Source organism: Dasypus novemcinctus, chromosome 18 (assembly GCF_030445035.2).
Source record: "Dasypus novemcinctus isolate mDasNov1 chromosome 18, mDasNov1.1.hap2, whole genome shotgun sequence".
NCBI lineage: Eukaryota > Metazoa > Chordata > Mammalia > Cingulata > Dasypodidae > Dasypus > Dasypus novemcinctus.
The window spans coordinates 86,911,832-86,934,774 of record NC_080690.1 but is presented as its reverse complement, the minus strand read 5'-3'; the positions used below and the strand labels follow the sequence as shown (position 1 = coordinate 86,934,774).

At 41.5% G+C, this 22,943-nt stretch overlaps 1 protein-coding gene across 7 annotated transcripts; it reads left to right on the top strand.

Moving 5' to 3' along the window:
* On the top strand, positions 1–22,943 carry ZNF606 (zinc finger protein 606). 7 transcript variants are annotated; one of them, XM_058279446.2, is made up of 8 exons: positions 1–40; positions 325–462; positions 1,773–1,882; positions 2,651–2,707; positions 3,205–3,296; positions 13,689–13,815; positions 14,059–14,154; positions 19,742–22,943. In XM_058279446.2, exons 3-8 carry the CDS (start codon positions 1,852–1,854, stop codon positions 21,721–21,723), a joined length of 2,385 nt encoding a protein of 794 aa, XP_058135429.1. In that variant the 5' UTR covers positions 1–40; positions 325–462; positions 1,773–1,851; the 3' UTR covers positions 21,724–22,943. The 7 variants fall into 7 exon arrangements, with proteins under 7 accessions (XP_058135429.1, XP_058135426.1, XP_058135427.1 ...); XM_058279443.2 differs by having other exon boundaries at positions 647–1,882; XM_058279445.2 differs by lacking the exon at positions 1–40 and adding an exon at positions 647–756 and having other exon boundaries at positions 58–462.

The window sequence follows — 22,943 nt, the reverse complement described above, 5'->3', positions numbered from 1 at the left end:
GCGGACGCAGGGGGAGCGGCCGCCATTGTCCGCCGCCGAGGTGAGGCAGCCTCCAGAGCGGGGAGGGTGCCGCCGCTGCCGCGAGGGCTGGAGGGTGGGGAGCGCGGGCGGTCAGCGCGGCGTTTCCCAGGGCGGGCCTCGCGTTTCCCGCGCCGGCCTCGCGCCCGCGTTCCTCTCGGCGCCTTCGGCCCTCAGACCCTCCGGCGCCCGCCCCGCCCCCTCCCCTGGACGCGCGGCCTCACTGGGCCGGGCGGACCGGGTGAGCTCGCACGCCGGGCCTGGCGCAGGTTTGCGGCTGTTGACCCTTAGCGCCTTTGTCCCGAGGCCGCGCGGGAGAGCCTGAGCACCCGGCGGGGCCGGACCTCGGCGCGAGACAAAAGCAAACGCCCCCGGCGGAGCGGCGCAAGCTTGGGAGCCCTCCGCGAAGAGCGGGGGTCGCGGGCGAGGGCGCGGGCACAGCAGGTAAGGCCCGGCCCCCGCAGTTCCGAGTTGCTGGAGCGTCGCGTCCGCGTCGGGGGTTGCGGAGGAAATGTAGGCTCGAGGATAGGGGCCCCCGGGAGAAATAAAAGCCGAGCGGCCAGTCAGCAGGTGATGAGTTCTTCTTGGAGGCCGTTAATGGAAATAACCATGTTTTATTCCCCACCAGGCGTTTCTAATAGGAGCTGGTTCGCGTAAAGCACTAGAGGACGCCGAACGTGGGCTGGGAACAGCCCCGGGTGACCTAAACAGGCAGTGATCGAGGGATTTTGTCAAGCTGTAAGAAACGGTTTGCCTATTTTGAATTTTGGAGCAAATTTCAGTGCTCCAGGGGCCCAGAGTGAGGGGTCCCGGTGCTCTCCCAAGAATCCTCAGGGCTCTTCCAGTGGACGTTGGTAGCTGCTTGCATGAAGACCTGGAACCAGGGAATTGGACCCAGCTCTCTGATTTCTCGGTCTCCACTTGTGTTGCAACTGCTGTCAGGCCCAGTGGAAACAGAATATTTATTCGAGTTCTAACCTGAAACAGAGAGGGTTGGGCCTGGTAATCTTGCAGGTGAATTTTTTCCCCCTAGATAATAGTCACATCATAAAATTCTTCATTTTAACCATTTTCAAGTGTACATTTCATTGCGGTTAGTATATTCACGGTGTTGTATAGTCATCATGTATCTTATTTCAGAATATTTTCATTACCCGAAAAGAAACCCCATATCCATTAAGGAGTCACTCCTCATTCCTCTCCTCTACCCCCTGACATCCACTAATCTATTTTCTGCCTCTGTGGATTTGCCTGTCCTGAACATTTCATTTAAATGGAGTCATACAGTCTGTGGCCTTTTATGTTTGACTTTTTCACTTGGCATTATGTTTTCGGGGTTCATCCTTTTGATTTCTTTTTTTTTTTTTGGCTGAATAATATTCCATTTGTATATTATGTATATGATTTACTGGATTTTCATCATCCATTCACTGGTGGATGGACATTTGGTTATTTTTGTCAAATCTACTGAAAAGTTCTGTTGACATTTTGATTGGTTTTCTCAGAAGCCAGTAAGTCAACTTGAGAATCATTGACACATATCCATTCTCTCATTTAAGGTTGCTCTTTTTCAGCTTATTCAAATCACCCTAACTTTTTCTCCAGGAACTCTGTCGTGGTTTTGTTTGTGCAGATTCTGTTTTCTTAGGGTGCCCTTGAGGTGTGTTTTATGGCTTCTGTGGATATGTCTCCTCTTTGTTCTTACTGAATCTTCTGTGAGAAAGAAATTTTTATTTTTCCTATTGTGTTGTTAGGTTGGTATTGCAGTTGTTTTTCATATAACATCTGATTCCAGTCCTCTTGGGCAAGCGCCTTGTCAATCAATATTGAGGAATGGCAGCTGTCAACTCATGGGCTTCCTGGGGTGAGTTCAAATCCTCTGTCTCCACGCCCCCAAGATGGGCCACCCTCAGCAGTGACCTGCAGCCAGGGGTCAGAGCCAAGGAGCGGTGGGGGGCTTTGGAGGTGGGAGGGGTCTATCTTAGTGTAGAATTAAAACTGAGTGGAATGAAAAAAAAAAAAAAGCTTGGGTGTAGTGAAAGTAGAAAATCATGTGAAAGAAAACATGTTTTATATATTTTATAGTTATCTCCTGAGAAGTTTCTGTAGGTCTAAAAGATTATCTTAGTGATTTGTGGGATTTTTTAGAAGACCGTGATACATACAACCAAAATGTTGTCTCTACTGCTCCCATACTTTGTACTGTTATTATTTCTTTCACCTTTATAAATTGGTCAGTAATTTAAGAACAAGTTTAAATAACAGTAGTGATGTCAGTGGTATGTTTTATCTTCAAATGGAGTTCTGGGTGTGGATTTGCTAAACACATCAAGGAAATGTTGTTCTTTTACTACATATGTTTTTTAAAAATTAGGTTATGTTATATCTTGGCCTCTTCAGCCATTACGGAATCCTGTTCTTGATTGTCCTGGGGCTAAATTATATAAATAAGTTTTCTAACAGTGAAATTTCTGATATAAATCCAGTTTATTATGTTGGGTATATTTTAACATATCCTGGGGTTCTGTTTATGCAACTGTGACATGTCCATTTATGAAAACGTTCTTTTTTTTCTGTTTGGTGTCACTGTTGTTTTCCTTACCCCACGTCCTAACCTGATTCTCCTGTGCAGGTGCCCTTACGGACCAGTCCTGGGGGATGGCAGCTGTTGACCCATGGGCCTCCTGGGGTGAGTCTAGCTCCTGTGTCACCATTGGCTGCACGGGTGTGGCCTCTCCCAGCAGTGACCTGTTGCAGCCAGTGGTCAGAGCTGAGGACCTGATGAAGGCTTTAGGGCAGGGAAGTCTGGTCAAGATTTGCCTTAGAGCACAGAAGGGATGGGGGATCAGAAAGCTCTGTCCAGGATAGAGATGATGATGTCTGTAGGGTAGGGTGTGTGAGAACCAACATGTGACATCTAGGGCTGAGGCCTAAAGAGACTGTGAACAGAGATCTGATCCTGTTTCTTGGAAATGGTGCCTCACAGCATAGGGGGATGATGAGGGGTTAATGTGCTTAGACAAGCTCCTTCTTTGAGCCCTGTTTTCCTTTACCTACAAAATGGTGACATAGATAGAGTGGTAGGGGCCAGCCTTCTCTGAGGTCCCCTCCCCCAGCAGGAAGGGCTTATGTGATAACACTTCTGTCAGCGACAGCCACCTCCATGATGTCTCTCTCTTCTCCCAGCTTTGTGTCCTCAGAACCCTGTCTGGCCCGCAGAGGGGGCCCTCGAGGAGGGAAGGAGGGCTCCTGGGCTCCTGATGGCTCCAGTGGTCCAGGTGAGATGGGATTTCCACTTTTTTTCCTGAAAAGGCTGTCCTAGTTCCTAAAGGGTGGATGTCCAGGTGTCCCTGGCCCTCCTAGTTGATGTGGTTCCTTCATTTGTGACAGCTAGGGTTACTATAGTACCGAGGGACTCGTCCAAGAGTTTGTCAGAATCTGTTTGCTTCTTGAGCTCAGGTAGGGAGAATTTAGACAGTAAGGGATTCCTGGTATTGTTTTTCATGACTTGGAGCCCTTCTGTCAACCAGGCCTTTTCACAGTCCTGAGCGCCAGCTGTGCCTGGGTTGTTTCTGGGGGACAAGGATAGCCCCCTTGGCTGCCAGTCTCCTCCCACCTTCAGTCACATTTACTGTTTTGGGCTGACACTGTTCAGTGAGCTCCATGCTGGGAAGGGAACAAGGACAGTGTTAGTTTCTATCCTGAGGATTTCCCAGGCAACTTTCCAGGGTTGTACATTTATCCAGTGAGGCCTCACAGCCTGTGTGAAGCTGCACAGGCGATGCTAGACACAAAGCCTCAGAGAGGTAAGGGAGGCCACAGGCCCTTGGGGGCTCAGTCTAGCTCATACCTTTGGAGCTAGGATAGAGTTTGCAGAGGTCAGCAGGGGCACTGAGCAGGTAGGGTCATTTCACTGATGCTGGGGAAACTGCCTGTTAGACACAACATACCTGAGCCAAAAGGTGAAGGGGAAGTGTCAGCAAGGGTTTGGCATCTTGTAGCACTAACGGGTGTGTTGGGAGATGGGGGATGCACCACATGACCAGTGTCTTGGCAGAGACTGAATGCAATTAGATTTTAGGCTGAAGAGACCAGGAGGAACCCAGCTGGGCCCTGAATGCCTGCTACAGAACCAGGGCTCCATCATCATGGTGACAAGGAGCCTGGGAAGTGTTGGGAGTTAGAGGACTCAAGCTTCCAGAATGTGAAGGGAGTTGGGGGAGAAGGGGCTGTGGTGAGCACACTGGTGTTTCAGGATTTAGTCTGACCAGGGGCTGGGGAAGAGAGCAAGATCTGAGAAGTTTAAATTAGGCGAAGCAAGGGGACTCTGAGAACACAAGCCTGGCTTTCTAGGGGTTGGTGGGAAATAGGACAGTGACATTGACATGGGAGGGCTGTCATCTCTCCTCCTTTCCAGGCCAGCCCACAGGCAGCCACTTAAAAAAATTTAACAACTTTATTGAGATATAATTTATATACCATAAAGTTCAATCTATTAAAATGTACAATTAAATGGGTTTTAGTATATTCATAGTATAGTGTAACTATTACTACTATCTAATTCTAGAACATTTTTTATCACCCCAGAAAGAAACTATACCCTTCCTCCAGCCCCTGGTTCTGTGACTATGGATTTTCTTATTCAGGACATTTCATATAAATGGAATCATACAATATGTGGTCCTTTGTGTTTGACTTCTTTCATTAAACATCATGTTTTTAAGGGTCATCCATGTGTAGTATGCATCAATATTTATGACCCACAGGCAGCCACTGTTAACTTTTTCAGAATCTTGAGATTATCTTCATGTTTCTAAATGAGAGATTTTTAATATCTTTTTCTTAATTCATCAGATTTCCTGTAATAAAGAAAATAATTTCATTATTAATTTAGGTGTTTTTAATTTAAAAATAACCAAGCAAGTATGAAATGCTGTGATATAAAAATACTAATTAAAGTCTCTGGTTACCTTTATCACCACCACCCTCCCCCCAGTTGAAAACAAATGAATAAAAACCCCACAATTTCAAAGCCAAAGGGTGTAGTGCATTATAGGTATGCTTTTACTGTGTGGTAGCACTGTGGTAACAGTGCTGGGAAACAAGGACCAGAACCATGTGATACATGGTGGAGGTGGTTTGGCATCACAACTTAGAGACTAACATTTGCTGCTCTTATGACATAGGATCATTTTTAGATTCTGTAACAATCATCATTGAAGCTAGGCTAGATTAAAAGATGGGCCCCAAATCAGTTGCTTGGGAATGAAGTTAGCTGTAATAAAACCGTTTGAAGAAACCCTAATAACCACTATGATACACTGTACTGTTAATCGTTGAGATTTTCTGATAATTACTAGTGCTAATGCTGAGAAAATAAAGAGGATAATTAAAATAACAACACCCTCCAGTGTCTGAAGAGTTGTGATTTCTGAGAACATGATCCTGGCCCCCTCCCCAAGCTTGCTTTGGATTCTTCACTTTGGGACACTCAGACTTGAATCGTGAGTTTTGAATTGAGGTCTTCAGGAATGCAGATGAGACCCTTCTTTCCCTCTATTCTCTCCAAGTCACGTATTTGAAATAAAGTACTCACCTGGTGAAAACATCTGCTGTCCCTCAGTATCTGAATCTTGTCCATTCTTGAAAACGTGTTCCCCAACAGGAGCCTAGATCCCATTATTATAGAGAAAATAATGTACCCAGACCATCTAAAACCCCAACCAGTGTCCCCAAGTAGGGAAATCCTCTTAAATCCCTCTATTGCAATCCAGCAAGGATTTCTGCATGATAAATTATTCCCCAAAACCAAAAATTAATATTATGCATCCATCCCTGGTAGTACTCAAGGATGTGCATAGTCTGGTTACATTTTATCTCAGCTCTGCAGAAGCTTCCACTGAAGTACAATAGTGAAGTACTATGTTAAAGACATTAAAGAGGCCATCTAAATTTCCCCTGTGGGAGGCAAACCTCAGTTTCATTGAAGGGGTTAATGCTTGTGGATTGCAGGAACAATCCCACAAGATCCTGACTTGGAAACAGCTGAGACCCGGCTCAGCACCCTCCCTGTCCTCTCACTGACCATCATGTGGTTAATCGTGACCACTGTGTTGGCAGATTTTGTAAAATCCTTTACAGATGCCTGGATAAATTCTTACCTGTGTGCATAAGAGTGTTCATGAGAAGTTGGGCTAAATAAGTTTGCAAGTTGTAAGAGATGATATTTGGAAAGTGTGAGTTCAGCTGTAAACAGAAGAGTTCATACCTCAACTCCAGTCTCCCTGTGGCAGCGAGACCCCTCTGTCCTGCCACTGGTCACACTGCAGCTTCCTGTAACAGTGAAATCTGTTCCCCACAACTAGTCAGGCTGTGTACCCATATTCTGTGATTTCTCCCTTTATTTCATTTGCTGGCCTCTTGGATTTGCTTTTTCTTTTGCAAGTCCAGGTGTAGAGTACTTATGTCCTATTACCATCTGCATCAGTCAGAGTTCTCCAGAGAAACAACCAATAGGGTACACATATACCCACATTAAAGGATTTGTTTTAAGGAATTGGCTCGTGATTGTAGGGCTGGAAAGACTGAAATCTGCAGAGCAGGCTGGGTACTCAGTAGTTGATGGTTGCTGTCTTTAGGCAGAATTCCTTTGGGAAACTTCAGTTTTTGCTGTTAAAGAGGGCCTTAAATTGATTGGATGAAGCCCATCCCCACATTATCAAGGGTAGTCTCCTTTAACTAATTGCAGATGTTAACTCATCTAAAAAATATCACCCCCAGTAACTTCTAGATTAGTATTTGATTAAATAACTTGGGTACTATAATCTAGCCTAATTGATACATAAAACTAACCACATCATTCCCAAGGCCTTTGTGATTTGTGTGAACCAACATGGGGGCATATTCAGCTGTGGGTCTTTTTTCTTCCTACTTGGCAGCCCACAGGTCCTTCTGGTTTGATAATGTCTCCATTTTCAGTTCTGGGAATGTTTATTTAAAATTATATTCCAATAGATTCCAAACACAGAAAAGTTAAAAAATATGTATTGAGCAAATTCCAAATGAACTAGTGTTAACATTTTGTCATGTTTGCCTTGTTTTCATTTTATATGGTCCCCAATTACATTCTCTTCCCACCTCTTCTCAGAATAACTGCTGTTGTAGATTTGGTATATATGCAGCTAATCCAGTTTTATGCTGTATATAGGTAATAAGTGGAGTCATAATAGACACACAGTATTGTATACTTTTTAAAGCAGTGTATATTTCCATATAAGTTTTTTTTCTCCAGCTTTCTTTGGTCATTCAGGGTCAACTTTGAGATTCACCTGTGGTGATAGTTACAGGTCAAGTTCATTCCCTTTGCACTCACTGCCATATAGCGTCCATCAGAGAAGTGTACCTTTTTCTGTTCATCCTTCTCTGGATGAGCTTATAAGGTTCCCCCTCTCCACACACACTTTTGCTACTCTAGCCAAAGCTGGGAGCATTATTGTATATATCACTGTGCAGACATGAAAGCATTATAAAGCATAGCCTGAGAAGCAGAGTTTTGCTTGGTTTTGCATGTGCATGTTCAGTATTACTGGTGCTGCCACGTTTCTCTCCAAAAGGGCAAATCTGCTTCTCACTCTGACGACTGAGAGAAACTTTCCATTTCTGCATCCTTGCTAGCATTTGACATATCAGGCCTTTTCATTTTACTTACCTCAAGATCAAAATGTGTTTTGCATTTTCTTGATTGCTGTGAGGTTGAACATCTCTTCACATGCATCTGCTATGTCTGTATCTCTGTGTGTCTCCCTCCCTAGATTTCTACAGACTTGAGTCACTGATGGGTCGGCATTTCACATGCGCCCTGGAACCTTATTCTTTACCTTATATATACATATATGTACAGTGTGTGGCTTGTCTTCACTTTGTGGTGTCTTTTGTCAAAAGTTTTTTGGTATATTTTTTTTCTTCTTTTCACTGTCATTTTTGGTGGGTTGCTTTGCTGGATGGGGGCCTGCGCCTCTTTGCACAGGTCTAGGGTGCTTTTTTCCTTTTTTTTTTTTTTTTACCAGAAGGTCCCAGGAATCGAACTCGGGTCCTTTATAAGGTAAACGAGTTCAGTTGCTTGAGTCATAGCCACTTCCCTTTTGGTATGTTTTTGTCAAATGGATCTGTCTTCGGTTATGGCTAGAGTTTTTGTTTTGTTTTGTTTTTTTAGGAAGCCCTGTGCTGTTTTTAAGAAATGAATCCTTCCTGTCCTTTTCTTTTATAGTCTCTTTCTGGGACTGTCTTTTAGGTGGTCAGCTTCCTGAACACACTCATTGTTTCTGATCTCTGTATGATTCATGTCCTTTTCTTGTGTATGGGGAGGGTGAGGTCTGGCAATTTTTCTACCACAGAACTGTTGCTGGTGTTGTCTTTTCATATTTTATGAACCTGTTCTTGTTATCTCAGCTTCTTTTGTAGCTTTCTGCCCCATTTCATATGGAAATTCCCTTTCAGTCTAAGAATCTGATACCAGGAATTAGAGCTCATTTAAAGTTGAATGCAGCTGCCGCCTGTGTCCTTTCAGCCACCAAGATTGGGGTCTCTACCTTGTGTGGCACTTGTTCTCGTGTGTCCAAGGGCCTGGCAACCTGTGAGAAGAGCTGTGAGGCAGTTTGAAAGTCCCTCTCTACTGTGGCTGAGCAAATCTGGTTCCTGGTTGGTTCCTCCCTCTTTCTCCCTTTCCTGATGAGTCTCATGCTCTGTGGGCCTGAATGGGCAGTATGACCCAGTTCTGCTTCCAGTCATCAGATAGGGAGTTGTCTGTGAGGCAGTGAGTACTCCCTGCCCCCCACCTCCATTCCAAATGCTGGAATGAAGAGGTCTCAAGTTTTGAATGATGCTGTGAACCTGCAGCCTGAGAACTTTCCATACTCATGAGTCTGAGAAGGGTCCTTGGGTTTAAGTGCAAGGTTGCTTATAGCACTGCCCTACAAGGTTGGGTGACAGGTGGAGAGGTGGGGAAAGGGGCAAAGCTGTCCTGTGTACAGACCTTCACCTTATCTCCCTCTTTCAGCCGGGTTCTTCCTTCTGCTTCCATGGAGCCCAGAACCTCTCCTGGGGTCCTCTGGTAGACCGTCCCCACTTCCACTGCAACCCCTCTTAAATCGCAAGGGTTGGGATCTCCTGTGTTCTCTTTCATTTTCAACGCACTTTGTTCCCTGTCATACAGAAATGTGCCAGTGACCCATTCTTTTCACTGTGCTGGGAGTTTTGCTTTTTTTTTTTTTTTTAAACTTTAGGCGATTTTAAAAACACAAAAATAGAACATGAACCCTGAATTGGTTTCCTTAACTGCTGTAAAAATTAGCACAAATTTAGTGGCTTAGAACAGTATATTTATTCGTATAGTTTTGGTGGTCAGAAGTCTGAAATAATTTCACTGGTGTCTAGGTGTTGGCAGGGCTAGTTCCTGCTGGAGGCTTTTGTAGGAAATATGTTTCCTTGTCTTTTTCAGCTTTTCATGCCACTTGCATTCCTTGGTTGTGGCCCTTTCCTCCGTCTTTTTTTTTTTTTTTAAGATTTATTTATTTATTTAACTCCCCCCTGCCCCGGTTGTCTGTTCTCTGTGTCTATTTGCTGTGTCTTGTTTCTTTGTCCGCTTCTGTTGTCGTCAGTGGCATGGGAAGTGTGGGCGGCGCCATTCCCGGGCAGGCTGCACTTTCTTTCGCGCTGGGCTGCTCTCCTTACGGGGTGCACTCCTTGTGCGTGGGGCTCCCCTACGCAGGGGACATCCCTACACGGGTGACACCCCTGCGTGGTAGGGCACTCCTTGCGCGCATCAGCACTGTGCATGGGCCAGCTGCACATGGGTCAAGGAGGCCCGGGGTTTGAACTGCGGACCTCCCATGTGGTAGACGGATGCCCTAACCACTGGGCCAAGTCCATTTCCCTCCTCCGTCTTTAAAGCACATCACTCCAGCCTTTGTTTCTGTCCTCACAGCTCCTCCTTTGACTCTGAACCCCTTGTCTCCCTCCCTCTCTTAAGGACCCTTGTTAATTATATTTAGGGCCTACCAGAGAATCTGGGATAATCTCCCCATTTAAGGTCTGTAATTTATATCTGCAAAGTCCATTTTGCTGTGTAAGGTACTACATTTTTAGGTTCCAGGGATTAGGGCATAGCCATCTTTTGAGGGGGACATTCTTTAGTGTACCACAAAAAAATGCCATGTTCATCAGTTTCAACAACCATTAAATTTTAGCTTTCTGCCTTTTTTTAACTTTCAATCTTAAAATAATTTCAAACTTACAGAACATTTGCAAAAATAATACCAAACCCAGACAAAGAACTCCACCATACCCCTTACCCAAATATCCAGATCCATCCACTGTTAACATTTTGCCACATTTGCCATATCATTCTTTTTATATATTCATCCGTCTTTATTTTTTTTAAGGTGGTACCAGAGATTGAACCCAGGACCTTGTACATGGGAAGCAGGCACTCAACCACCGAGCTATATCTGCTCCCCAGTGAGAGTTGTGTTTTTTTTTTTGTTGTTTTTTTTTAAGTAAATACCAGGGATCAAACCTGGGACCTTGTACGTGGGAAGCAGGTGCTCAGCCACTTGAGCTACATCTGCTCCCCTCCATCTGTTTTTGTTTTCTAAACATTTGAGAGTAGATTGTATATGTCATGCTCTTTGTACTTATCTACCTTTCTTTTTATCTATTCCCCATACAACTTTTTTTAAGCTGCAGTATTTTAAAGCAAATCTCAAATACCTTATCATTCTACTGTTAAAACCTTGAGTGTATATGAATGATAAAACATTTTTTAGGACATGACTACAATATCTTTTCACACCCAATGAAATGAGCAATAATTCCTTAATATCACCTAATCCCCAGTCCGCAGTTCAGTTTTCCTCAATTATCTCCAGAATGTTTTTGTGCAGTTGGTTGGTTCAAATCAGGACCCAATCAAGGCCCATCCATACATTGTATGTGCGTCATACATTGAAGAAACGATGTCACTTGACATAAGAGTTTGTCTTTGTCATGAATCCTTGTCTCCTCTAAACTGATAGTTGGGATAGAAGCCTGATTAGATTCAAGTTTGATATTTTTGACAAGAGTACTTTATAGGTGGTACTGGGTTCTTCCCACTATGTCCATCAGGAGGCCCACAATGGCTAATTGTTCCATTTTCGATGATCGTATGATGGGTTAGTAGATGCTACTCTTGTCAGCCTGACCCCTCCATTATAAAATCCCCTGACTGCCTTCCATATGTGGTTTAGCAGTCATTGATGACCATTGCCATTGTCCATTATTATATTAGGGTTTACAGAATCACTGTAATGATTTAATTACTCCTGTGTCTGTTAGATGTGATTCTTTGATTTGTTCTTTTTTAAACATGTGTTTGGTTATTCTCATGGAGTCTTGGGAGGGGTGGGAGGAATGAGGTGGATTTGTGGCTCTGCCTACCAGCTTGACAGAAAAGCCAGGGTATGGGCTTGGGCCTTGTTAGTGTTAGGTGAACTTTGGAACTATCTAAGTAGATGCAATTCCTCAGGGAGCTTAGGTAGCATGAGAAAAATACAGGGCCAGAAGCACCCTGCGGAGTAAGCACAGGCCTCCCCGCTGGTTCCACAGGTATGACCACTCTGAAAGTGTTTTGAACTGTATGAACACCTTGTGTACTTCTCCATCTGAATGTTATATTGAAGTAAAAGTTCACATTACACAGCGGTAGCAACTTTAAGGAAACTGAGGTGTGAGCAAGTCTGTAAAAGGAAAACCAAGAAATTGGCATTGAAATGTCCAAGACTGGGAAGGATTTCATGGAGGAAGGATATGGTCGGGTTTAAATGCTGCAGAAAGATCAACGAAGGTTAAGACAGATTATCTTGGGCTTAACCACCACAAAGCGTCAGGGGTCTTGGTACAAGCTTGGTGAAAATAAGAATAGCATTATTGTGTATTCATTGTCCCAAAATATTACCATATAAATCAGCAAAAATGAATATAAACAAAAGTTTTCAAATACCTAAAAGAGAAAAATGGGTGATGAGCGCAAAGAAGAAACTGTAGTGACCCGTGGGCTACAATAAGTCTGATGAGAGTGTAGGAGTGTCAGTAAGGAATTGACTCTTTGGGGTAAAGGAATCAGTTTTATGTTTTAAGCCAATTTCCCTGTGCAGGTAGAAAGGAGGCAGTTCAAATGTACAGGTAAAAGCTGATAAACTGAAGATGAGGACCCAGCAGTAAGAGCTTTCTGCTGGCCCAGATCCAAGATGACACACTTGGTTTATAAGCCATGACTAGCAGGTACAGAAAAGAAGCCCATAGAAAAGACCTTATTGGGAAACGGACTTTGGCCCAGTGGTTAGGGCATCCGTCTACCATATGGGAGGTCCGCGGTTCAAACCCCGGGCCTCCTTGACCCGTGTGGAGCTGGCCATGCGCAGTGCTGATGCGCGCAAGGAGTGCCGTGCCACGCAAGGGTGTCCCCCGCGTGGGGGAGCCCCACGCGCAAGGAGTGCGCCCGTGAGGAAAGCCGCCCAGCGTGAAAAGAAAGTGCAGCCTGCCCAGGAATGGCGCCGCCCACACTTCCCGTGCCGCTGACGACAACAGAAGCGGACAAAGAAACAAGACGCAGCAAATAAACACCAAGAACAGACAACCAGGGGAGGGGGGGAAATTAAATAAATAAATAAATCTTTAAAAAAAAAAAAAAGAAAAGACCTTATTTAGTTAGCAGACTGAGAAAGGGAAGAGGTAGAAGCCAGTGGAACTGAGGAGTGAAAACAATGTACTTTGTGTGCATGTCCATTCAGCAGGTGTTCCAGGGCTGATTCTTTATTGAATGGGAGGCAGATCAGAAAGTCAGTTTCCAGACAGTTGGGAAGGCCAGGTTGAGAACAGCAGGGGATGTGGGTTTGTGGCACACCACCTGTGACATACGGCGCTCTCCATAGTAAGGAAAGGCATCCTCTCCTCCCCATCCCCTACCCCTGGGATTGCCCAGGTACCTGAGGCTCACGCTTACTTAGCTGTAATCAACAGGAGGGTTATATATTAAGGACTGTGAGGGGTATATATTATATATAATTGAAAAAATCAGACTTAGGTTTTACTTCATCTTCCCCTCTGGTTTTCTAGTGGAGTATTCTTGTTCTTCCTAAAAACTGCAGTTTTGACTGTTTTCATTTAGGTGCTTTTGACGGCAAATGTAACTACATGTCCTTGGCCCAGGCTGCTCAGCACAATCCTATCTCATCCTCAGCTATAGTCTTTCAAATGGAATTGATCTGGTAGTGGAAACCTCTTGCAGTCAATGCTCGTAGCTTGCTTCCACCCACATCAGGGCCTTATTAAGGGTCTGGATTGCCAATGAAGAAGTGATTGTCCTGGCGGGAATTCTGTCCACACTAATCATTGTTACTGGAATTGGGCAAAAGTCTTTGGAATAGATTTGCTCATTTTTGCCGTGGTTATTGTTGACCTGGGTATCTAATTCCCAAAAAGGATATCCTTGTATCAGTCAGAATCTTGAATATATGCAGGACAGTTTTTCTACATCTTATCTCCTCTCCCCAGGGCTGCCAGCCTCACTCCAGCCCCAGTAAACATTGGAAAGGGTGGCTCCAGGCTGAGAAGGAATGTGTGTGTGCTTTTAGGAACCAGTGACCTTCAAGGATGTGGCTGTGGACTTCACTCAAGAAGAGTGGGGACAGTTGGACTCTGTTCAGAGGACCCTGTATCGTGATGTCATGCTGGAGACATATGGACACCTGCTGTCTGTGGGTAAGGCAGTGCTGCCCAAGTAAATGAAGCTATTCCCATCATGCCTTTAGGGGTCTCAGAAGAGCTGAAATGATCTTGGGCCCTGAAGTTCAGGAATGAAATCCCTAATGCTTAGGAAGCACAAAGCGAATTGTACTTACTCTGCCTAAATGAAAAGCGGCAAGGAGGAATAGGCAAGGGAAGTGCTCCTTAGCTGTTCCAAAGCTGAACCACACCAGTTCAATGTGTTTCTTTCATGTGTAGGGAATCAGATTGCCAAGCCTGAGGTCATCTCTCTGTTGGAGCAAGGAGAAGAGCCATGGGCAGTAGAGAGAGGATATCCTCAAGGTACTTGTCCAGGTGAGAGCAGTCCCCAGATGTGAGCAAGGAACTTACTTCCTAACGCTCTATTTGAGAAATCAGCCAAGGCCATGATGCATCACCTTCCCTTAGATGCATTCAGAATTCCTTTTCATCATCTTTCTCCTTTCCTGCATTGGCTTTCTTGTTGCTTTTGATTCAGAGCAAAGATGCCCTGCCTCATTAATAAAGTAACTTTTTTCCTGTGCTGTAGTATCCCTCCCTCACCATCTGTTCTCCTGGTTTCTCTCATGTTCTCTGCTGCCCCTTTTCTAAGATGATTTCTCATTCACTCACCTATTTTAAAGTTTTGAAATTTCCTTTATTGCCATATTTGTAGCCTGTCTGTACCCACAGACTATAAAGCAAAACATAAATAGATTTTTTATTTAGGTAATATATTTACATGGTTAAGAAATAAAAAAGTCCAAGCTACCTAAAATGTGTAAGCTGAAAATTTTCTTTTCTATTCCCTGCTCTCACATTATTCTCACCTCTTCCAACATACACACGCATGCACACAACATATGGTTAATCACTTTTCTTTTATTATACGTTTTAATTTATCTTCTTAGTAGTTGACCTGGGGATTAAAATTAACTTCTTAATTTCCAACAATTTAGGTTGGTTTAATACCAACTTAATTTCAATAGTATATAAAAACTTGGCTGGTATATAACTCCGTCACTCCCTCACTTTATGCTGTTATTGTCACAAATTACATTGTGTGCCCTTTGATGTAAATATAATTATTGCATTTTGCAGTTGTCTTTTAAATCAAGTAGGAAATAAAGGAGTTATAAAGAAGAGGACATTTTAAGCTTTTATATTTATCTATATAGTTACCTTTACCAGTGTTCTTTATTATTTCAGGTGGATTTGAATTTCTGTCTAGTATCCTTTTATTTCCACCTGCAGGACACTTTTTAGTATTTTGTATAAAACAGGTTTCCTAGTGATGAATTCTCAAGGTTTTTGTTTACTCGGTAATGTTTTGATTTCTTCTTCATTTTTGAAGGTTAATTTTGTTGGATATAGAATTTTTAGTTGGCAGTTTTTTTCTTTTAGCACTTTGAATATGTAATTCTACAACCTTTTAGCCTCCACAATTTTAGCTGTTAATTTTATCTGTGCATCACTTCTCTCTTGCTGCTCTCAAGGTTTTCTGTTTGTGTTTGGTTTCCGGCATTTGATTTTGACGTGTTGAGGTGTGGATTTTCTTTGGGTTTTTGCTGGGCGTTAGAGCTTTTTGGAAGCGTTAATATTTTTCATCAAATTTGTAAAGTTTTAGCTGTTATTTCTTCAAATATTATTTTTGCCCCTTTCTCTCTTTCCTCTTCTGGAATTCCCATCATGCGCATGGTAGTATGCTTGATGGTGTCCCACAGATTTCTGATGCTCTGTTAATTTTTCTTCATTTTTGTTCTTTCTGTTCATCAGACCAGATAATCTCAATTTACCTGTCTTCAAGTTCGCTGATTCTTTCTTCTGCCTGTTCCAACCTGCTGTTGAACCCCTTCAATGAATTTTTCATTTCATTTAGTATACTTTTCAATTCCAGAATTTCTCTTTGGTTCTTTTTAAAATTATCTCTTTATTGACATTTTCTATTTGATAAGATATTGTTCTCATTCCTTTAGTTCTTTAGACATGATTTCCTTTAAATCTTTGACCATATTTAAAATAGCTTATATTAAAGTCTTTGTCTAGTAAGTCCAACATTTGTGCTTCCTCAGGGGTAATTTCTACTGATTGCTTCTTTTCCTGTGTATGAATGGGTCATACTTTATTATAATATTTGGTTAAAAACTGGACATTTAAAATATTATAACGTGACATCTCTGAAAAGCAGATTCTGTCCCCTTTCCAGGGTTTTTTATTGTCATTTGTTTTAGATGTCGTTCATTTGTTTAGCTACTTTCCTGAAATAATTCTGTAAAGTGTGTATTCTTTTTCATGTTTTCCAACTGAAAATCTCTTTTCAGTTAGCTTAGTGGTCAGCCAGTGATGAACAGAGATTTCCTCAAACACCTGGAATCAAAAAGATTTTCCAGTCTTTGCCAAAGTACTCCGTATATATGTTGGGGCATATCTTCAACTCTCAGGCAGTTTACAACTCTGCCTTAGCCTTCACTTCCTTATTGCGTAAGAGCCTCAAGTCAGCCAGCAGTAAGAGTTTAGGGTCCTCTCAGGTCTTCTCTGAACACACACACAGTCCTGTGCATGTACACAGCTCTATCCATGCACATGGTCTTCTAGAGACCCAGGAATATTTCAGAGCTTTTCAAAGCCCCTCTGGACAACTCAGTTCTCAGCTTTTCTTTTAAAGCATTTGCTTAGCCTTTTGTTAGCTCCAGCTGTATAATGTTTTTTTACATTTAACAATGTACGAGGGCCCTTCATGTATCCTAAAGTTGGATATCACCCTCACCCACTCTAATAAAGGGAACTTTCATGGAATCTCTCCAGGTACCCCATTCAGATCCAGAAATTTCCTCCAGGGGCTCATGAATTCTGGTAGTTTTAACTCTCACTCTTGGTGACCATTTTCAGTTAACATCTCAAGTCCTGTGGTTCCATCACTTTCATCCTCATGTTTCTAACATCTTGCAGAGCATCTGAATTGTCTTTTTGATCTCATTGATAAAACCAAGAATCCTTTCTCTTCCTTCTAAATTATTTTCCCCCATCTCCCTGATATGGATCTCTGGTACCAACCTTCTGTGAGTCCTCATGTGGATCTCTGGTACCAACCTTCTGTGAGTACCCAAAGCTAGAAACTGAAAAGTCACGTTGACTTCCTACACTTTCTTTTCTGAGAAGTAATCTTCCTTCCAGTTCCTGGGATTGACTTTCTCTGAAGTGTCAGCTGTGTCATTCTGTCATCCTCTACCTTCCATCAGGCCACTTCCTCATAAAATTCCCAGCACAAGTTGATCATGAAATCTCACTTGTTTTTAGCTACCTCAGGTGTTATTTCTAGATTTATCTCCCTGAAATCTTCCATTATAAGGTCCCTGTCAGTGAACCTATAATGAGTTGAATTGCCTATTAAACTCTGACTAGATTTCAAGACATTCTAACAGTCTTTCTATAATTTTCTCATTCCCTAAATAGTTCCTACACTTTGCACAGCTGGTATCCTTAATGTCCTCCTTCCACATCAGTTACTACATCATGTGTGCCTTTGCTCATGTGCTGTACTTGCAGTCTATCTGGGTAGCCTCTTGGTACTTGAGGGCTGAGATCGAGTCATTTCTCTTGTGTGAAACCTTCCTTAACTGCATCTGTTAGAGCTGATCTTCTTTAGTGATCTCTCACCCACTAAGCATCTTACAACCCCACAATGTGACAGTGATCTCTTTCTCATATTGTTCATAACTATTTGCTATGTTCTGTCTTCAGATAGATTCTCACTTCCAGGAAGAAATGCTTTAATTTTTTGTCCTGATTCTAGTGGTGAACACTTAGTAGGCAACAAATACTAAATATAAAGTTCGAATGGTATTGTTCATTCAGTCTTTCATTTGGTCATTAAGTTGGTTAGCTAGAATTTTTAGAAGTTTCTACTGAAAGGATTCAAATGCTATATGAAAATCATTCATTAACTTCTAGAAACTGTGCTTGAAATTTGTAATAAATAGCAGTTCTTGAGCAGTTAGAACCTTTGTTGTAATGGACTTGGATATTAAAAGGGGAAACATAGTGTGAAAAGAAGGAAAATCTAGAGAAAAAAGACAAGGCTTTAGGTCCTGTCGAGTACCTGGAATTTTAGATCCTGTGGTGGATTGAATAATGGTTCCCCAAAGATGTCCACATCATAATCCCTGGAACCTATCAATATGGTACCTTACATGGTAGAAGGGACTTTGTAGATGTGATTAAGTTAAGCATCTTGAGATAGGGAGATTATCCTGGATTATCAGGGTGGGACCAATGTAATCACAGTTAATCGCAATATAAAATGGAGGCAGGAGCTCCCAGACACTGAGGAAAGATATGATGACAGGCAGAGGTTGGAGTGTGCTTTGAGGATGAAGGAAGGGATATGAGCTAGAAAGGGCAGGAAATTGATTCTCCCATAGAACTTCCAGAGGGAGCATGGCCTTGTCAATACCTTAATGTTAGCTCAGTGAAAGCCATTTTGGACTTTTGACCTCCAGAACAGTTAAAATAATAAATTTGTGCTGTTTTAAGCTACTGAGTTTGTAGCAGTTTAGTACAACAGAAATAAGAAACTAGTACTCTTTCAGTTATTGGAGGACTGATACCTCAGCAACAATGAAAGTAGCTCCCATCTGCCAGGCATTTTCCAGGATTCATAAACAGTACCATTTAATCGGAAAAGTCTTATAAGGATTTAAATAGAGATTATCAGACTACAACTTCTGTGTCTGTTTTATCACTATGTGCTGTCTTTATGTGACTTACCACAGTATCATGTTCTTAAAATATTATATTTGTTATTTGAGGTGATAAATTTTGCATCACTGACTGAGCTCAATGGATTAGGAAGTAATGTGATAACTTGTTATCACAGATAATACCCTCACTTGAAACCTGGCTTGTTGATACTTTTTCATAACCACATGCCCTCCTTTTCTTGGCAGGCAAATCTAGTGTTAAGATAGGGGAATGGTAAGGACATTACAACACAGAGCAATGAATTTAATGATTTTATAATTTAAGTCTTCGTTGTTAATGCCCTGTCTTTTCATCTACCTTTTGTTAGGCCAGAATTTCTTTTTTTTTCACGTTATTAGCTTTCACTATGACCTTTGTGTCAGAAATTTCCAAGTCTACTTTCAGGTTTGGTGATGCAGTGGAAGGAATCACAGGACTTAGAAGTCATTATATTCAGTTATGATTTATTACAGTGAAAGGGTATAGCAAAGGGAAAAGGCACTTGAGGCTAAATTTGGAGAGAAACAGATGTAAGCCTCTAAGAGTTCTCGCCCAGTGGAGTTGAACAGGATACTCTTTAAGTCCTCTGTAAAGTCTAGGAGTCCAGTGTTTATTGTCAGTCACGTAGGCACACAGCACCTCCATGACTGATTGTGGTCACAGAAGATCCAGACTCTCCAAAGGAAAACAGGTGTTTGGCAATAAATTGCATTGTTTCCACAAACTGTGTAGACAAATTGGCACAGTATAGGTCAAGAACTTGAGCATGCAGAACACTTTTACCAGTTAGAACTTTCCAAGAGCTCAGTTCCTAGCAGCTGGCTAAGAGCTAGTCACAAAAAGACACCGTTTTAGGTAATGTGCAAGATTTGAACAACTGCTGAGTTAACTTTTTCCTGCACACCTTTATTCTGGTCCTCCTTTTCATGGGAAAATTCTCCTAAATATGTTTTATTAGATTTCAATATACAGTTTGCATTTGAGTTAACTACTTTTGTTCCCTATTCATTACTTTTATTTTCCTTCTTATGATCTTTCCTTGGATTATCAGTCCATATTAAAAAGTATATATATATATCACACTTTGCATCTTTGGTATTTTTGCTAATAAATCTCACCATTCCCACTCTATTCCAAAATTTCTGTCTCTGTACCCTCACAGCTTTTTTTCTGTTTATTTCAGAATGGATGAGAAGTCTTGAAAGCAAAGCATTGATCCCAACACAGAGCATTTTTGAGGAACAGTCCCATGGCATGAAGTTGGAAAGATACATATGGGATGATCCTTGGTTCTCCAGGTTAGAAGTCCTGGGGTGTCAAGACCAATTAGAAATGTACCACATGAACCAGAGTAGAGCCCTGAGACAAATGGTCTTCATGCAAAAGCAAGTTCTGTCTCAGAGAGGTGTTGAATTGTATGAACATGGGGCAGACTACAGCCAGAGCTTAAACTTTGTTCCATCTCAGAGAGTTTCTCAAATAGAACATTTCTATAAACCTGATACACATGCTGAAAGTTGGAGATGTAATTCAGCTGTAATGTATGCAGATAAGATTACTTGTGAAAATAATGGTTATGATAACACCTTCTATCAGTCAATACAACCTATTCACCCTGCAAGAATACAAACTGGAGATATTTTCAAATGTACTGATGCTGTTAAATCTTTCAATCATATAATACATTTTGGTGATCATAAGAGAATTCATACAGGAGAGAAACTCTATGAATATAAGGAATGTCATCAAATTTTTAACCAGAGCCCATCATTTAATGAACATCCGAGATTTCATATTGGAGAAAACCAATATGAATACAAAGAATATGAGAATATCTTTTACTTTTCATCTATTATGGAACATCAAAAAATTGATACTGTGGAGAAACCATATAAATATAATGAATGGGAGAAAGTTTTTGGGTATGACTCATTTCTTTCTCAACATACAAGCACTTACACTGCAGAGAAACCTTATGAATATAATGAATGTGGGACATCTTTTATCTGGAGCTCTTACCTTATTCAACATAAGAAAACTCATACTGGAGAGAAACCCTATGAATGTGATAAATGTGGAAAAGTTTTCAGGAATCGTTCAGCCCTTACTAAACATGAACGGACTCACACTGGAATAAAACCCTATGAATGTAATAAATGTGGAAAAGCCTTCAGCTGGAATTCTCATCTTATTGTACATAAGAGAATTCATACTGGAGAGAAACCTTATGTATGTAATGAATGTGGGAAATCTTTCAATTGGAACTCCCATCTTATTGGGCATCAGAGAACACATACTGGAGAGAAACCTTTTGAATGTACTGAATGTGGAAAATCTTTCAGCTGGAGCTCCCATCTTATTGCCCATATGAGAATGCATACTGGAGAGAAGCCCTTTAAATGTGATGAATGTGAAAAAGCTTTTAGGGATTACTCGGCCCTTAGTAAACATGAAAGGACTCACTCTGGAGCAAAACCATATAAATGTACAGAATGTGGAAAATCCTTCAGTTGGAGCTCCCATCTTATTGCCCATCAGAGAACTCATACCGGAGAGAAGCCCTATAACTGCCAGGAATGTGGCAAAGCATTCAGAGAACGCTCAGCCCTCACTAAACATGAAATAATTCATTCTGGAATTAAGCCCTATGAATGTAATAAATGTGGAAAATCCTGCAGCCAGATGGCTCACCTTGTTAGGCATCAAAGGACTCATACAGGAGAGAAACCTTATGAATGCAATAAGTGTGGAAAATCCTTTAGCCAGAGCTGTCACCTTGTTGCTCATCGAAGAATCCACACAGGTGAGAAACCCTACAAATGTAATCAGTGTGAAAGATCCTTTAATTGTAGCTCCCACCTTATTGCACATCGGAGAACTCATACTGGAGAGAAACCATACAGGTGTAACGAATGTGGGAAAGCATTCAATGAGAGTTCTTCCCTTATTGTACATCTGAGAAACCATACTGGAGAAAAGCCCTACAAATGTAATCACTGTGAGAAAGCTTTCTGTAAGAATTCTTCCCTTATTATTCATCAGAGAATGCATAGTGGAGAGAAACGCTTTATATGTAATGAATGCGGAAAAGCCTTTAGTGGTCACTCAACCCTAATTCAACACCAGAGAAATCACAGTGAAGAGAAACTCTGTGAATTGAATTGATGAGAGATTTTTATATTGAACATTTGATAACGCATTGAAAAAAAAAAAGAGGGTTACTTTTTCAGTACGAATTCTCCCTTTATTATTCATCAGAAGATATCTTCTTGGAAGAACCCCTATGAACGGAAAGAGTACTGAAAAGCTTTCTGCACTTATTCAGCATATAAACATCAGATAATGACAGTGAAGAAAACTCCAAACTCCCCTTACTGTTTATCAAGAATCCATACTTGAGGAACATGACTGAAGCAATGAGGCATCTTGTAGCAATAGCTCTCATCTGTTTGTGGATCTGTATGTATTGCTAAGGGAAAAACCTTTTGTCAGGAAAAATGTGTCAACTGGAGATAATACTGTTTTGCATCAAGGTGGAGTCTGGGATGGAAGGCTTTATAGTAATATTCAGATCACAGTTACAGAAATACAGATTTTGCTACTATAATGGGAGAGAGTTAATGTGTCCTTTTAGAATTTGGAATACGAAATCTGAATTTTTAAAAAAATCCCATTGACTAGGTTATTTATATTGATCAATATTAGCCTCCTTAGAAAAGTTTAGTGAGATAATTAATGGTGGAAAGATTATTGCCTGAAGTATGAGAGACTGATGTTGGAACAAAATGTGGTGCTTAATAATTCAGTGTGTCCATGTCCATTGTTTACACATTCCTGCATTGTTGGGCAATTAGTAATTTGTTTCAGGCAATCACTATAAATCATTATTATGGATACTGCATTGATACACGTAACACAAAGGAATAAAAAGGGCACAGAAATTGTATGTACATACATATCTACTTTAACAGATTTCAAAAATGTATATTGATAAAGACTAGAAGGACCCACTGAGAAAATAACTCTGTAAATTTAAGACTTATTTTTCCTTAAGTTTTACAAACACATATAGCACTTACCATGTGCCAGGCATTGTTTTAAATGCTTCACAAGTATTAACTTGTTCAATCCCCTTAACTCTATGAGATAGGTACTATTATCCCAATTTTACAAATGGGGAAATTAAAGCAGAGGTGTTAAGGAACCTACCCAAAGACACTGCTAGTAATAATGGAGCTGGGATTCAGATTGGCTCCAGAGTTCATATTTGTAACCACTATGTTATGCTGCCCTTCCAGTGATTTTTTTTTTTCAATTTTTTCCCCTTTCGTTCGGTGTTTCTGTAGTAGAGATTTGATAATAAAAATCAAGAGAATCCTAAACAA

Bases quoted from the DNA above. Each gene is read 5' to 3' on its own strand.
- ZNF606 (XM_058279446.2), top strand. From the start codon at position 1,852: ATGGCAGCTGTCAACTCATGGGCTTCCTGGG. The intron at 1,883-2,650 runs GTGAGTTCAAAT...TCTCCTGTGCAG, and splicing joins CAACTCATGGGCTTCCTGGG to GTGCCCTTACGGACCAGTCC. The intron at 14,155-19,741 runs GTGAGAGCAGTC...TGTTTATTTCAG, and splicing joins TCCTCAAGGTACTTGTCCAG to AATGGATGAGAAGTCTTGAA.